Source organism: Telmatherina bonti (assembly GCF_933228915.1).
Source record: "Telmatherina bonti genome assembly, chromosome: 6".
Classification (NCBI taxonomy): domain Eukaryota; kingdom Metazoa; phylum Chordata; class Actinopteri; order Atheriniformes; family Telmatherinidae; genus Telmatherina; species Telmatherina bonti.
Window position 1 is genome coordinate 19761751 of NC_136624.1, and position 15157 is coordinate 19776907.

The window sequence follows — 15157 nt, forward strand, 5'->3', positions numbered from 1 at the left end:
GAGTTTCCTACCACTTTCTGGCAGTGCAAACACCCAAAAAGGAGTCTAAACAAGGCACCAAAACTCTTCTTTGTGAGAAAATTGAGATTTATATATTTCACATTGCAGTATACCTTGTACAGCACGGAGGATGAGTACTGTGTCCAAAAGAACTAACAGGAGATAGAGGTGAAAGAAGCTGCAGTGTTCACACTCCTTCACAGATCTGCAGTCCCAGTTCTATTCTATTCTATTCTATTCTATTCTATAGTCATTTACCAGACATTTTATCCAAAGCAACTAACATATGAGACTGAGAACAACACAAGCAAGAAATCAAACAGAGAACATCATAGGCAGGTGCTCATCAGACTGCTGCAAGTCCAGTTTGATGCAGATGTTGCCAGATAGGTGTTTTTTTTCCCTTTCCTCCCTCAGTTCTAGCCTCCTACATGTAGCTGTAGAATCTGCAGGGACAGCTCACCACAGACACCCTTACCGCCTTATTTAAAAGAACACTGATGCATGAAATGATACATGTGACAGGTATCAACATGCAACCTCTGCTGACCCCGAGAAAGACACACACATCATCGGATTTGCTGTGTTCCATATCTGCTGTCACACATTCTTCTGGGGAATCGAACATGGGCCATCATTAATCATCCAGCCCCAGCCTCCACAAATGTTTCATGCAAACAATGGATTGAGCAAAAAGCAATTCCAAGCACACTTTAAAAAAAAGACCAAATGACAATTCAGACTTTAGGCAAGATAGTCATAGTCAACAGAGAAACAAAAAGACAAAAGTCCATTATGGTCATATAATATTCACTCTGCAGTCTCATTAAGGCCATCCTTGGTTCTGGAATAACAGCAAAGCAATTTGCTATGATTCTGTTATCTTAGCTCCCTTTAAGCAAGGAGGTTGTCAACGTCATGCTTTGACAGCAGTGAGTCTTTGGCCTTCATGTACATCCACTTAGTGTCAATCCAAGGGCTCACCTTGGAGCTGTTGACAGCTCCCAGATGATGAGAAAATGTCATGTACTATATGAGGACAGCTGGGGAATTCACATTCCACCCTGGGATTGTTATGGCTGAATTAAGGCACAATGTTCCACTTTGCAGAGAGGGGGTGGTGTCCAGAAATCAAATGACATGCTGTTTATGAAGGCATTTCATTGTTGTTGGCTGTCTCCACAGGGCCCCTTTGCCTGCCTGCACAGTTATTCTTGACAGAGCTTTCCCTGGACTCCAGCATGAGCGGGCGACTGTTCTTATCTCTGTCTTGGTCTTTGATACAACCCTGGTTGTTGCTGTCAACACAAATAAATGAGGACCTTCACTCTAAAGCACAATATAAAGAAACATCTAGCAAACATTGCTATTTTCGTTGTTAAACAGAAAAAAGTTATGCCAGCTTTACATTCAACAATTAGGGTGAAGAAATGGTTCTCAGTGGGTTTTATTATACTTGTTAATTTGCATATAATTACTCTCTTTTTGGCCTTTGGTGGTTCCTCGAGTAACTACTCCTATCAAGAAGAGTAAAGAATAATACCTGTCTCCATTCCCCTTTGTCATTGTGCTGTCTTCATAGATTTTCAGCATTGTTTCAGTGCGATCATCGAGGTGCTCTTTAGGCTCCTGAAACCTAAAAGGATTTTCAATGAATCAAGCTTTTTCTTTTCTTTTACACAAGGTATCAATACACATTTGCATTCAGTCTGAAACTTCATATTTTCAGTGAAATCAAGCTGCTCTCTGCCTTCCAGGAATCAGTGACAGCTTGTACCCACACCAGGAATGATGACAGGATGAGGAGTTAAAGTAGCTTCCTTTACAAGAGGCATGCAACAGGGGAAGTGTCTAATCCTTTACATGGGGTATGTGAGTTTACTGTATAAATATAAAATAAAAGATTGTGTTGAAATACATTTCCTGAATGGGGTGAATCTGTCTTATTCTTTCTCTTGCTTTGTTCAATGCTTAATTTAAAAGAAAGTCAATGTAAATTCTGCCCGCCATGTCTTGTTTCTGTGCTATGATACAGTGTACCAGTAGGGATTTATTTCCAAATAAAGATGACCAGTCACACTATTCAGGGAGTATTTTTTATTTTATACAAATTTGGTCTATTACTGTGTCAGCAGTCATAATCATGAACACAATGCACACCATATGCACCACCTTACCGCATGTTTCATGCAACTTTAGAATCAATAACAGCTGAAGATGGAGTGGATGTGGTTGTAAAGTGAGAATACTCCACCTGGGTTCAAGCCTCTCTTTGACTTTGGCAATGGACAGGATGTAGGGACTGATCTGTCTGGTGATAGTAGTTAGATAGGAGTTTTCCTGCTTCAGCTGCATCAGGTCATGAAGCTGGGCTGGAGTCAGTGAGCAAAGACAAATATGTTACACATACAAATAAAAAGAATTAGAAACAAATGTAAATTTGTGTTTTTAGTGCTGAAGACAAACCTTCATAGATTTCTTGCTCATTAGTGACTCTTTGAAAAGTTTCATCCCATATCTGTGAAGGAAACGTACAAAAGTGAGCTGATTCACTTGAAGCAAACCTACAGTCTCTGTTTAACCTACAGTTTCTCTGTTCATAACCAGTCTCAACTGGATTATTGGACATATTAGTAAATCCAGCATGAATGAAAGAACATTTTGTTAGAAGTGCCAAGCAGATGCAGGTTCGGAGTAAAGGTCAGGCACCAGCTGACACACCTCTTCAAACATGACTCTCATAGTTTCCACAGTTGAGTACTGAGTGGCTATCTGACTGTCAATGTGAAGCGATCTGTCCAGGATCTCTCCCATCTTGTCTGTGTTGATGATGGAATGGTGTTTGGTCAGGTCTCTGTGCAGCTCCTGGACCTGGTCTTTCAGATTCTGAATTTCTGTTTGGAGAGTCTGCAAACACACACATACACACATTTCGTTTAAGATGATGGGTGTGTAGATGTGTGGTGAAGGGCATCAGAGCATGAAAACCTTGTTTCTCTCAATAGGTTAAAAGTGAGCTCCTGGAGGAATTTCTCGTGCTGCATTTTTACTGCTTTACTTTTCACTCACTGCAGTGGATCACAGAACAGCGAGCAGCTGCCCCTGTTTTAACCAATATGCATCCAAATTTCAGTTTACAAATGATAAAATATTTATAAAAAAAATATTTCCATATGCAAAGGTTGACAGTTTATTCCAGTGAATTACATTTAATCTCGTTAACTGACTTGACAGCATGAAAAAAATCTCAATCTTTAAAATTTCTGATGATATTTGCAAGTGTGATTCATAATAAATGAAATTCAGATCTTTACACGTCTAACAATAAATTGTTAAAATTGTTTTATTTTCTCATATGCACACAAATTATTCCAACTTTCCTCAAAGTAAAAACTGATTATGGATATTTTTTTAAGACAGTATTTTTGCTGATTGGTATAAATAGCTACATTCAGCATATGATGCACAGATCCACAAATAACAGGCAAAAGATGTGTAGTATCTGTGACAGTGGACATTTTCAGCCGTGACAACATCTGCAAAAAGATTAGTAAAAGTCAAAATGAACACAGTTGACACTGACAATAGTGTCACACAAAACAAGTTAATAGGCTTTATTAAAAAGACATTATGTAACATTTTTGGTTGTTTACTGGCCAAAATCAATGTCTGCGTTTATGTATGTGTTATCGTTATTGTATTATGACCTCTGCTAATAATTTGACACATTCTTGTAAATCAAGAATCTTTGCTTTATTTGTACATACAACAGGTTAGATGATAGGGAAGAGACTGTCTGACAATTTGCAACTACACCTGCTGGTATGGAACAAATAGCACCAATGCAGAATAAAAGTGTTTTCACTCGAAGCCAGCACACTGTGATTAAGATGCCAGAGAAGATCACTATCCTGTTCAGTTGGGTGAAAAAAGGCACTTAAAAAGCAACATGGCCAGAGCCCTCAATAAAGCAGGATCAAAATCTAGCTAGCCTTCCCCAGGTTAAAGGAGATCAAGAAGTAAAAATATTTTAAAAGGGATGCCAGCTTTCTCCCCTGCAATTAAGTGAACTCTACTGCCTAAATTAGCCTGAAGCTAACTTTTTTCTATTCGGTTTTGTAAGATACTGTTGCTCGTTACCATAGGCAGCATAACAGTATATCATGCTAAAATACACCCGCTTCATTGGTACAGACGTATACAATTACATGGTTTCAGTAGCTTTCAAACTTGAAGTAATTATCACATTTTTGCCATAGTTAATGTTAGTTTATAAAATGCTCCCACTGGCTTTTAGTCCGGCTTTACAGTGACTGAAACCTCGTAACGATACAGTTCCACCAGAGGAGTAATTGGATTTCACTGGCTGTGTCTGTGTTATTATATGTGTACTCATTGAAGAGCAAAGGTAGGAACTATGTTTTCAACAAGCCATTTCCATGCCATGAATTTGTTCATCTCATGGACTAAACCAGGTAAATGCACTCAGCACAGTGATTTAACCTGGTTCAAGGGCTGAGTGGAACAAACACACAGCATAGAGATGATTTGTTGAAGTGTAGTCGAGGCTTTTTGGTACACGGAGGCTACCATTGTTGCATTGGACAAGCATTGGACACGCTAGAAAGCATTATTCATTTGAATGCAGTACTCAATTTCAATATTAAATGGGATTGTTTTGTAATTTGTCTTGTTTGCATCTGACTTATAGTTGTGTCCTTCAGTGGATTATCATTATATAAAACCCCTGTGATCCTAATGAACAAAAACAGACCATAGTTTTCCCTTCAAATGATCTCCTGATCTTACAGGTCCACATTATTTTGCATCTCAGAGATATGAGAAATGTTATACTTTTCCTAAATAAATGAAAGCACATGTTTAATTTTACTGTTATTTTGACTGTTATTGTGGTTTGGGGACTTTGAGTCACACCGTCACTCACCCTGTAGGTGTTCTCATAGTTACGGCAGTGCTCAGTGAAAGGTGTTTCCCTGCCTTCAGCCAAGAGGACCTTGGTGCAGATGTTACGGTGAGACGTTGGCCTTCGCCCAAATGCTGAGCCCAGCGGCATCTCGCTGAGAGACGGGGAGCGGCAAGTTACAGAGAGAGGGGACTGCAGCCTGAAGAGAAGGGACAACGATCATGACTTCGTCTCTCCTCTCAATTAGACATACACCTTGAACATAGCTCCTCCCTTGCTGCCTGGTTTATCCTCCCTTACTTTTAGCTTGTTTTTCTGAAACCAATCAAGAAGCTTGCTGTTACACTGCCTCCAAAAACAGTATATTGTTGCAAGTATAATACACATTGCTAGTTTTAGTTCGTCACATCTTGATGCTGATTAAATAGCATATCTGGATATCAGAAGAGCACTCTCTCAACGGGAAGTAATCCTGTAACTTTCAGCAATGAAAAAAAGATAAACAACTCTCAATTTTACTTTATTTTCATTCTTTTGGGCATTAAGACTGAACACAAAGTCAAAAGCTTGCTGTGCGCTCAGACGTCATTTCAACCAACATGTTGGAGCCATCAACTAACATGCACGAATGTATAAAATGCTTTATGTTCAATAGGCAATCGTAAGGTCACCAAAAATGACTGATGTGTCAATAAATACAGTAGAAGTGAAATAAGCTGATAATCATCATGACTTTGAGCAATCATTTCAAAATTTAACATCTATTCAAAGTTTCTGAATCAGTTTAACAAATAACAGATTAAATTTGGATTTAGGCAGGAATTTAGTGCTGGCTTCATGCTGTACACAGCCGTCTATAACTTGCAGAAAGCTATTTTTCCCTGGTTGAGATGAGAGTGCATCCATCTTTCCATACAAATATCCTCTGAGTATCCATGCTACATCTCAACAAAGTCAAGATTTTGACAATGCTAAAGCAGCTTTTGTTACGCTGCATCTTACATAAGTCAGATCTTCAGGCTTCCTGTTTTTCAAATAATTGACTTCAAAATCCTGCTTTTAAACTCGACACTTATTGATTTACTGCCAACAAATATTCAGAACCTTCTGGTTTGTTATGAACCAACCAGGTCTCTCAGTTCATCCAGGTCAAGTCTACTTTCTGTCTCAGGAGTCAGAACTAAACATGGAGACGCAGCGTTCTGTTTTTTGTATTCCTGGAACAAACTCCAAGAAAAGTGCACTTCGGCTGAAATTCTCAGCTGGTTTAAATCAAGGTTAAAACTTTTCTATTTTCTTCTGGCTTTTATCAATTGTTCATCCTTCATACTGTAAATTTTATTTCTTGCATTTAATGTCATTCTACCTTAGCTTTTTTTTCCCTTTTCTATACTTCTTTTCATTTTTTCACTTTTTTTTAAAGTTTGTTTTTGAAGTACTTTTAAATCTTTCCTCTGCACCAGCTGTATTGCTTTTAATGTTTTATGTAAAGCATTTTGGAAAATTTTGTACCTCAGAAAGGGTATACAAATAAACTTGCCTTGCCTAAGAAAACATGTTTGTAGCTCTTCGCTTATCTTTTCTCCTGTCAAATCGAAACAAACACACAATCTGTCAGCTGGCAGTCCACTGATATCTGCCTGATTTGCATCCTTCATTAATGCCTGTAGGGACAATGCTTTCAGACACCCACTGAGGATGCATCAGAAGAAAGTAACTTGAAGGGTGGTATTCCTAAGCATCAAACACTAATGTCAAGCCATTTTCTTTTTCTTATTTATGAACTAACTAGGAATAGTTGTGGAGTCAAACACATTTACCACTGTCATCTCACAAAGTATAACAATTCAATGGAAATCTCAGTAAAATAGAGCTGAAAGCCAGGATTATGCTTTGCCTCTGATCCAATTCAGTCCACAAAACAAAGTCATTATTCACCTGTGCTATGGTATCAGTTGGAGATAATAGAAGAAATTTGAGGTTACTTTCCAAGTTAGCAACATATATATGCTTCTAGTCATCAAAATTGCATTTATCCATCCCCAAAAAGCGAGAAATTAAACATAAATTTACCTGAGATCGGATAGCGTTTACACAACAGTAGAGCCGTCTAAAGCATATATCCTTCTCAATCCGTCATACACATGTCATCTTCTGCACAACTAGCATCTGTTCTGACTGCAGTGATGCCAATTAAAGACCCTAACCACACTAAAGCTGTGACATCAGTGGCCGGGAACAAAACCGCCCAACCACTCCCATGTGCCAACTTCCAGCTGAATCCTGGAGAGTTCTGTGAAATTACGATAAAAATAGTGCCAGGCGGCCGGACACTTTCCCTGCCCACTTTTCGTCTTGCACTGACAGGGTGTTAAACATGTTGGAAAGAAGAGCTGTCAGTACACTGGCATTAGTTTGCAGGCTTAAGGACCTGTGAATAGCTGGGAGACACTGATGTGGAAAAACATTAGTCATGGGAGTTAGTGAAGAGCTGAAACAAAGGTAGGACAATGTTTTACAAAACAGCTTGGATTTAATCTTAATTTGATGAAATTATAAACTGAAACTGCAACTTGAGAGATTAACGGTATATTCAGAAACAGTTTATGGTGATGTGAAGCGTGACTTAAGTAATACTGATAATAATCTCTATACAGAAACTGTGGCAACATGGAAGCACCCATTCATTCATCACCTGAACGTTATCTGGCTACACCAGCACCAGGGCTTTCTAAATCAGGATGGCCTGCATCCCCCTCTTCAGGCCCCACTGCAACAAGGTGAATTACGTAAACATATCAGAGTACAAAGCTCCAGACAGACCAAATAACTGACATAGTGGGATTCAGCATGGCGCCTTCTTTCCTCTCCATCTGTACTTGCAAACCATTTGGGGATTTTATGTTTGGATGCTTCACAAGTGTGAGATTTTTTTGCCCAGACTTTCGGCTTCCTCTGAAGAATCCAAAAGATGCTCCTGACATATTTAGGCAGCAAAACTGCACTGGGAAAATAAACCGTGGTGGAAGAAATCATTTATTGATTGCACCCATTTGCAGCCGGGGCAGGGATGCAAAGGTAAATGATCTTACCTTGTTACAACATTTGTGGAACTAGTGACAGAAGGAGGGTGCCGTGGCCCAATCTGCAGCAGAGGCTCGAGACAGCGAGCAAACTCGCTTCTATACTCTGTGTTGATCTAACAGACATAAAGTCATATTAGTCGTACACCACATCACAATGAATATCTCAGCATTCAAAAGTAAAAAGAGACAAATGCAACATTGAAAGATTACGCAGTCTAATGCAAATTTCTGCTGTTTGAATTGCACTCAACAAATGATGATGTAGATCAAATAAATTGCAAAATGCTCTAAGAAGTTAAACTGTGGAGATGCACACACAGAGTGACAGAAAAAGGATCCTGACTCTTTTATTCCTGTATCTGAAAGCAAATGATCACCGAGGAGGATTCTGGACCATCATAACAGAAGAAAACCATCAAAATGGCAAATATTAAATATGTTTTGGAAGAGTCTGAAGAATTTGAAGACTCCACCCCGTAAAGCACCAAAGCTTTTTTTGTGACATGTGTTTGACACTTTCGCCAAGATGTGCTATGATATAATCTGCATTTGTCATCTAACTCCACATTTCTCTCAATTTATTTATTTGCTGTGACAGTCAGTGTTGCCAAGAGCCTTTGACGAACTGAAAGTTAGACGTTAAGCACATTAGCCTACAATAAAAAAAATAAAAAAAAGATTTTGATCTGTTCTTTTGGCTGCTGCATTTCTCTTTTTCTTCTCAAACACACTAAGACTATAGTAACCTTGACTTTTGCTGACAGTACAACAACACATCTGTATTCCTTTATTACGTTGTTGCTGTCAACATAGTGCTTTTAGTAAAGGGTCAGTTTTAGGATTTCACAGGGCATTTTCAATGGTTTGTTGATGCTCTGCATGGGTAAAAAAAACACTCAGAACATGCTAAATGGTTTGGACTCGGCCTGACAAATGTATCATCATCGTTTTCCTAACCGTTCTTTTTATTCATTTACTTAGCTCTGTTAAATGACTGTAAAGCTCTTTGTAAGGCTGTTTAGAAAAGTGCCATACAATTCTAATTATGTTTTATGTGTCCTTCCAGATGACCCTATTTAATATGGATCCTGTGTGTTTTGATGCAGTTTTTCTATGTTTTGGATGTCCTATTTGTGTGCTCTAATGTGTAACAACAATCTGTTCAGTAGCTACAGATGACATATGAATTAAACGGTTTGAACCTAAGAAAGATAGCAAATGAAACTGCATTGAGAAAGAGCAACTAATCTGTTCAGTGGACTGGATCCTGAATGGGCTCTTTTTCAGCTCTGCATGAACGCTGCTGTACTCACTTTGCTGCTCTGCACTGGTCGCAGTCGATGAGGGAGCTTTACAATCCTCTTCAGCCTCTCCATGAGCTGCTGTGTAAGCAAGAACATCTGGGTGTGATTCAGTGACCTGTTTCACCTCAGTGAGACATTATGGACAGCTTCCATTTAGAAACCAATTCAGTTCAGCAAATAACAGTAACTTTTCTTTCAGCATGGAAAAACTTCCTCAGAAGACTTTGAACTCTTTTTGTACTCAAGGTTAACTGTATAGATTGTAAAGTATGTGTATCATAATATCTCATAGGCTATGTAATCTTTTGGTCAATCCATCCTTTCTTATTTGTCCAGTTATGCAGTTGTATGACGGAGTTTTAGGGCCACAATAATTTTTTAAAAAATAGTGTTGGATTATTTATTTTTTTCCCCCCTGTTTCACTAAAGAATAAAGTCAAAACAACTAGATTAAAGTTGAAATTATATGAATCAAGTTGAAATACAGTTTCAAGAATAAAGTTGAAATGATAGGAAAATAGTCAAAATGATGAGAATAAAGTTGAAATACAGTTTCAAGAATAAAGTCAAAATACTGACATTAAAGTTGAGTCTTCAATATGAATTTGAACAGCTTTACTCTATAAAACACAATGTGTTTTATAGAGCGTCAATGAGCTACTGACCTTGTACTTCAGAGTGGGTTTTAGCAACAAGGAGATTCTTTCCCTTTTAGCACAAAAACACAGCATTAATAAGTATTTATACTTCAAAAAGACAATGTCAGAAACTTTAACTTTTCAGGAGGAGAAACCACACTAACTTGGAAGACGTGGCCGCATTCTAGACTTTCATGTCAAGAAGTTGCACACACGTTGCGGCTGCCATCCAGTCGCCCTTTTTTTTCCTTTATTCTAATTTCGACTTTATTCTTGACATTTTGAATTTAATCTCAGAACTGTATTTCGACTTTATTCTTTTCATTTTGACTTTATTCTTGTGATTTTGACTTTATTTTCTAGTGAAGCTGGGGGAAAAAAATTATCAGACATGTTTTTTTTTCTCATTGTGGTCCTAATACTCCGTAGTACAGTTGTCAACTTGTCACCGTCTTGTTGTGTTTTTTTTATCCATTCATATTTTTCCTTATTCACTCATTCATTCCAAACTGGCACCTGCAATGTCATTCCACTCCAATATATAATATATGGTATCCTTTATGTTTTTTGTCTCTGTACTTACATAGCCCATATCCAAAAACTCATACTTGTTGGCAGAACTGAGGATGGCTGAGCAAGTGACCAGATGGACCTAAAAATATCAGGTTAAATGTTAGAGTTCAAACCATAGCTCAACCTTCTGGACTAATTTTTTTTTTAATGAAGTCACCACCAAATGCAAAAAAGTACAATTGCTCTGAATGTTAAAATTCCTTCTTTTACAGTAGAATTAAGCATACACATCAGCACAACTTACAACCAGTTCTTTCTGTTCTGGCTAGAGTTCACCAAATTCTTACTGGTCAAAAGCATAGAACCATTTTACACTCAGGACTGGAGAAAAGGCTATAAAGATTATTCACATGTACTAAAATGTTGTGACCTCTTTTTATAAATCTGAAGCCAGTTCAATGTTTAAGCTGCTTAATTTGAGAGAAAACTGAGAACAGTGTGCATAAAAAGTTGAAAAAGAAAAAGCAAAAATTAACTCGGTGTTCCTCTCATTTTCTGGCTGTATGTTTCAGCATTGCCAGTAGCATCTGCAAATACTGCCCCATGCACTGTATTGAACACCATCCAGAATCACTGTTTGAATCTGAGTTTTTAAGCACTGTTTGCAGCTACATTAAATCTTTTATTTTAAATAAAATCTGTTTGCATTTAAAGATTCTCATATAAAAGCTAACTGGCTAGTTTCAGGGGAGCCTCAGTGAAAGGAGGTGAAGAAATATTACATTAGTAATCAAAAGAATAATTCACTTTTTGTGAAGAACTCAGATTCATGAGTTATTGGAAATCTAACTGCTTTCTATTGAGTCAGGTGCTAATGAATACCAAAGGGTGGACCATTTATAAATTAGGTCTAGTCTTGATATGTCAAACAACGATGTGTTGTTATTTAAAAACTCTCAAATGCAGAGCATATGAGAGATTAAACAGCTCAATAATGATCCTTTCAGCAAGAATTTAGCTAAACTAAGAAAAAGGTGGAGTATTTGCAGTTTCTCTTCTTTACCAACAAGCAAACAAACACGTTTTCAAATCTAAACTCTGTTTTATCAGTATGTAAATTTTAATTGTAATACTTTCCATTAAAGTGGGATGTTTATTTTAAATTTTGATATGTATTATTTAAAGCTTGAGCCTGGAGTCTTATAAAACAGTTGCTAATTTATCTGCAGCTTCTGTGGATTTGTAAATGGTGAGTCTAATATGCTTTCTACCTGGAGAGTTGGTAGGAGGGCGGTAAGGTGTGACAGTTGCTCCTTTAGCGCTTTCTCTTTCTCCTCATGCTGACTGCAAACACACAAACACAAATAGGTAAGACAACACCTTCACATTCATTCCACAATACACAGAGGATTCAGCTCAGGAAGTACAACCACAGACAACATACTCAGTATTTCCAGGGGCTAATCTATCTGTCTCCTCTTGTGACAAACACACAGGTGGAGACTGGAGAGACAGACACACAAAGCATGACATAAATAGCCTTTAACGTCCTTCTGGGAACCTAGCCACTGGACGCATTCCAGGTAATGGTGAGACAGACAGTGAGACAGAGATGGAGGACATTGGTCACAAAAAAATCTTATAAAGATCCCACAGACAACTGGATGCGCTTGCTCAAATACACACACAAAATTACTCTCATTCAGTTGCACGCAGGGACTCAAAGCATATCCTACAGTGAAGAAGGAAAGCATACTTGTTGTTATCCTCATTGATTACTTTTAGATATATATTTTTCCTTCTGTGTGGCTGGCTCTTACTGGATGCTTTTACAAGCCGTTTTATAAGATAACTTTAAAATGCAACACATTTTATCAGCATGCCAACAAACATGCCTACAAACGCAAGCTTCTGCTGCATCTGTGAGATTTTGCAAAGTTGCTACATGGAACTGTTTTCTCAATGCTGTATGCTCTGTGAAAAACATTCAGCAGCTACATACAGATTTTAGGTTTCACTACAACAGATGCTGCTGAGTAACTCTTTAACTTGCATATGGTGCATATGGTACATTACTATTCATCTTGCTTTAAATGAGTCTTGCACAAGCTGGAAAACACTGGTGTGGAAGATTTTTTTTTCTTTATTCAGCACCACACTTCTTAAAATAAAAGTCCTAAATTAGTTCAGTGGAGAAAGAGATTTTTCCAAACAGGGCACTATTCATCACTTCTGAATAGACTACAACACAGTACGGTAAAATAAAAAAAAAAGGTTTCAAGTCAACTCGTGACAGCAGAATAATATCTCTGTGACACAAAAGTTGTTTTAAAAAAAAAGGAAGTATATTGTCATCTAGGAAATTGAAATCCTCATGGATTTCCTTTTACCTCTGAGCTGCTTTCAGCAGAATCTTCTTCCTCTCTGCTAGTTTTTCCTGTCAGATAAAAAAAAAAAGAAAGCACTCTCTTTTATTCCTCACACTTCTGTGAAAATGGCCTTGAGCTCTCTAATGCCTAATGAATTTTCAAGATTGTGAAAGAAGAGTGGTGTCTTTCATTCTGTTGTTCATTCTGCAGTGGAAACGCACTCTTTAGTTTAATAGAGACATCCAGTGGCCAAGCAGCGCTAATGGAGCCAGATGGAGGGCACAGCTTCTGTGCATGACTGAGAATTGAGAGTATTTAAAACCTAATTTGTTTAGGTAGATGAGTGAGAGTTGTCATTCTCATACATTATGCAGTTGGTGCACATTCATTAGAAAGATTTATTTGAACCTAAATAGGCTTATTAGAAAAATACATGTAAGTAAACCGATTTTTAGACCCAAGATTAACATTGTATCTGTCTACATAACTTCCCATCATTTATATGAAGCATGTAATATTGTTATAAATTTTAAGTGTACCCAAACAGCTAGATATTTGACCATAATGCACACTTTGGTTTTAAAGAACCATTTCTCAAGTTCAGGTAACCACCTTGGTTGCATCAAACATGCTAAATTATTAAGAAGTAGAGGGAGTACTCTTAATATCTACATTTCAAATAAATCATCACTGAGTTGGTCAGCTTGTTGGTGTTAGCACAGATGTGTCTTGGCTAAAGATTACTTTGCATTTGTTGCAGAATATGTTGTGTAGCATGGTTAGGGAAAAAGAACAATAGTTATATAACCTGCAAACTGTTGAACAGACTACAAATCGCACTCTCTTCTTCCTCCACATTGAGACCCACTTCCCCGATCATTGCCCTCAGCAGATGGATTGCTTCTCCAGTGGATGTCTGCAGCTCCTTCACCACCTACAGTGCAGAGGCTCATTGCTAGTTACCGTGATAAGTAATCTCAGTTGAAGCTTCTTCCATGTAACTGTACAAATAAACCTAGTAAAGCTCACCTCAATTGTTTTGTACATATGCTTATATTAATGTTATATTTATATTTATATATATGTCCATCAGGGTGTTAGTTAGAAATTCCATTGTCATTGATATATTTCCAGTATAGAACAACATTTTGCCTTGTATGTCATAAATACAGAGATGAATAGACAAGAGTCTCACCAGCACTGCCTGATCCAACATCTCACACCCCTGTGCGTAAGCTGTTTCAATATCAATGCAATGAGCCCGACTCTCTCTGTGGGGGAAGGGGGGTGCAACTTTATTACAGAGGAAGAAAGAGCATCTGACGATCATATTTGGTGTTGCAGTAACTCACAGTTTCATGTCTCTGAAACATTTGATGCACAGCATAGACTTATTCTCTGTTGAGAAAAGGATGTAGGGCTCCTCATGAAGAGCTGTGGAGACACAGATGCTTTTAAGCTTTAGCCCACAGGGGTGTCAGGGTTAACGCACCCTGTTATTCAGATTAGCATTGTTGAGACAAAAAAGCTCCAAAGTACAAACACAGGTTGGATAACAAAGCACAGTATACTACTAAGTGTTCACGCTGTGCTTTAATAATCAAAAATAGCAACAACTTTGTACACAATGAAGAAAAGAAATTTTTAGTAGAGCATAGGAAGAACGAGATATTCTCATGAGAACCTTGTCAGCGAATCATTTCTCTGGAGTAAATTGCAAGTGGCACTCACAGCATTTCCTGTGTTTAGACTTGGTGCGTTTGGCCAACAGTACAATCTCATGGTGGGAAAACATTCTGGCCTTGTGTGTCAGCTCTCTGCAGGCAGCACAGAGTGGTTGACTGCAGGTGTTACAGAAGAACATCACCCCTGTGTCCTGAAAACAAACACACGTGGTACAGATTAAAAGAAAGTCATATCTTTTTTATGCTTAAAAATACAAAAAGCTATATTTGATTAAAATAATAAATGTGTCTGTGATGAATTTAATCATCTGGATTTTGATCATAAAAGAGACACTTTTACCAATGTGACTGAAAAGACTGAATTATCATTGTTTTTTCCACAATAGAATAACATGTCTGCATAAAAAATATTATATTTGATACATACAATTTATGTGACCTTTTACTTAATTTTGTCAAAAAACTTGTCTCAAAACCACGTTGTATACGATCTAATGCTTGTCTTCTGCCTCCTGGTGGATACAATCATGCACTACATTAATAACAACAATCTCACAAAAATAAATAAAAACATGAACATTACACCCCACCTCTCCCTCTATCTATCTATCTATCCATATATATACATAAATATACAT

At 37.7% G+C, this 15157-nt stretch overlaps 1 protein-coding gene across 1 annotated transcript in view; it reads right to left on the reverse strand.

The window, feature by feature from the left end:
• Positions 1 to 263: 263 nt before the first annotated feature.
• The window catches only part of rnf207a (ring finger protein 207a), a gene marked incomplete at its 5' end in the record, with an annotated part of 20336 nt that continues 5442 nt past the window's right edge, over positions 264 to 15157 (reverse strand). The window contains 15 exons of the mRNA XM_079242457.1: positions 264 to 1298; positions 1544 to 1636; positions 2255 to 2372; positions 2467 to 2518; positions 2722 to 2907; positions 4946 to 5123; positions 8017 to 8123; positions 9324 to 9392; positions 10536 to 10604; positions 11737 to 11809; positions 12856 to 12902; positions 13643 to 13768; positions 14030 to 14105; positions 14187 to 14268; positions 14566 to 14710. Of these exons, the coding sequence (XP_079098583.1) occupies positions 1148 to 1298; positions 1544 to 1636; positions 2255 to 2372; positions 2467 to 2518; positions 2722 to 2907; positions 4946 to 5123; positions 8017 to 8123; positions 9324 to 9392; positions 10536 to 10604; positions 11737 to 11809; positions 12856 to 12902; positions 13643 to 13768; positions 14030 to 14105; positions 14187 to 14268; positions 14566 to 14710 (1572 nt within the window). The 3' untranslated portion in view covers positions 264 to 1147. The remainder of the gene's footprint in view (positions 1299 to 1543; positions 1637 to 2254; positions 2373 to 2466; positions 2519 to 2721; positions 2908 to 4945; positions 5124 to 8016; positions 8124 to 9323; positions 9393 to 10535; positions 10605 to 11736; positions 11810 to 12855; positions 12903 to 13642; positions 13769 to 14029; positions 14106 to 14186; positions 14269 to 14565; positions 14711 to 15157) is intronic.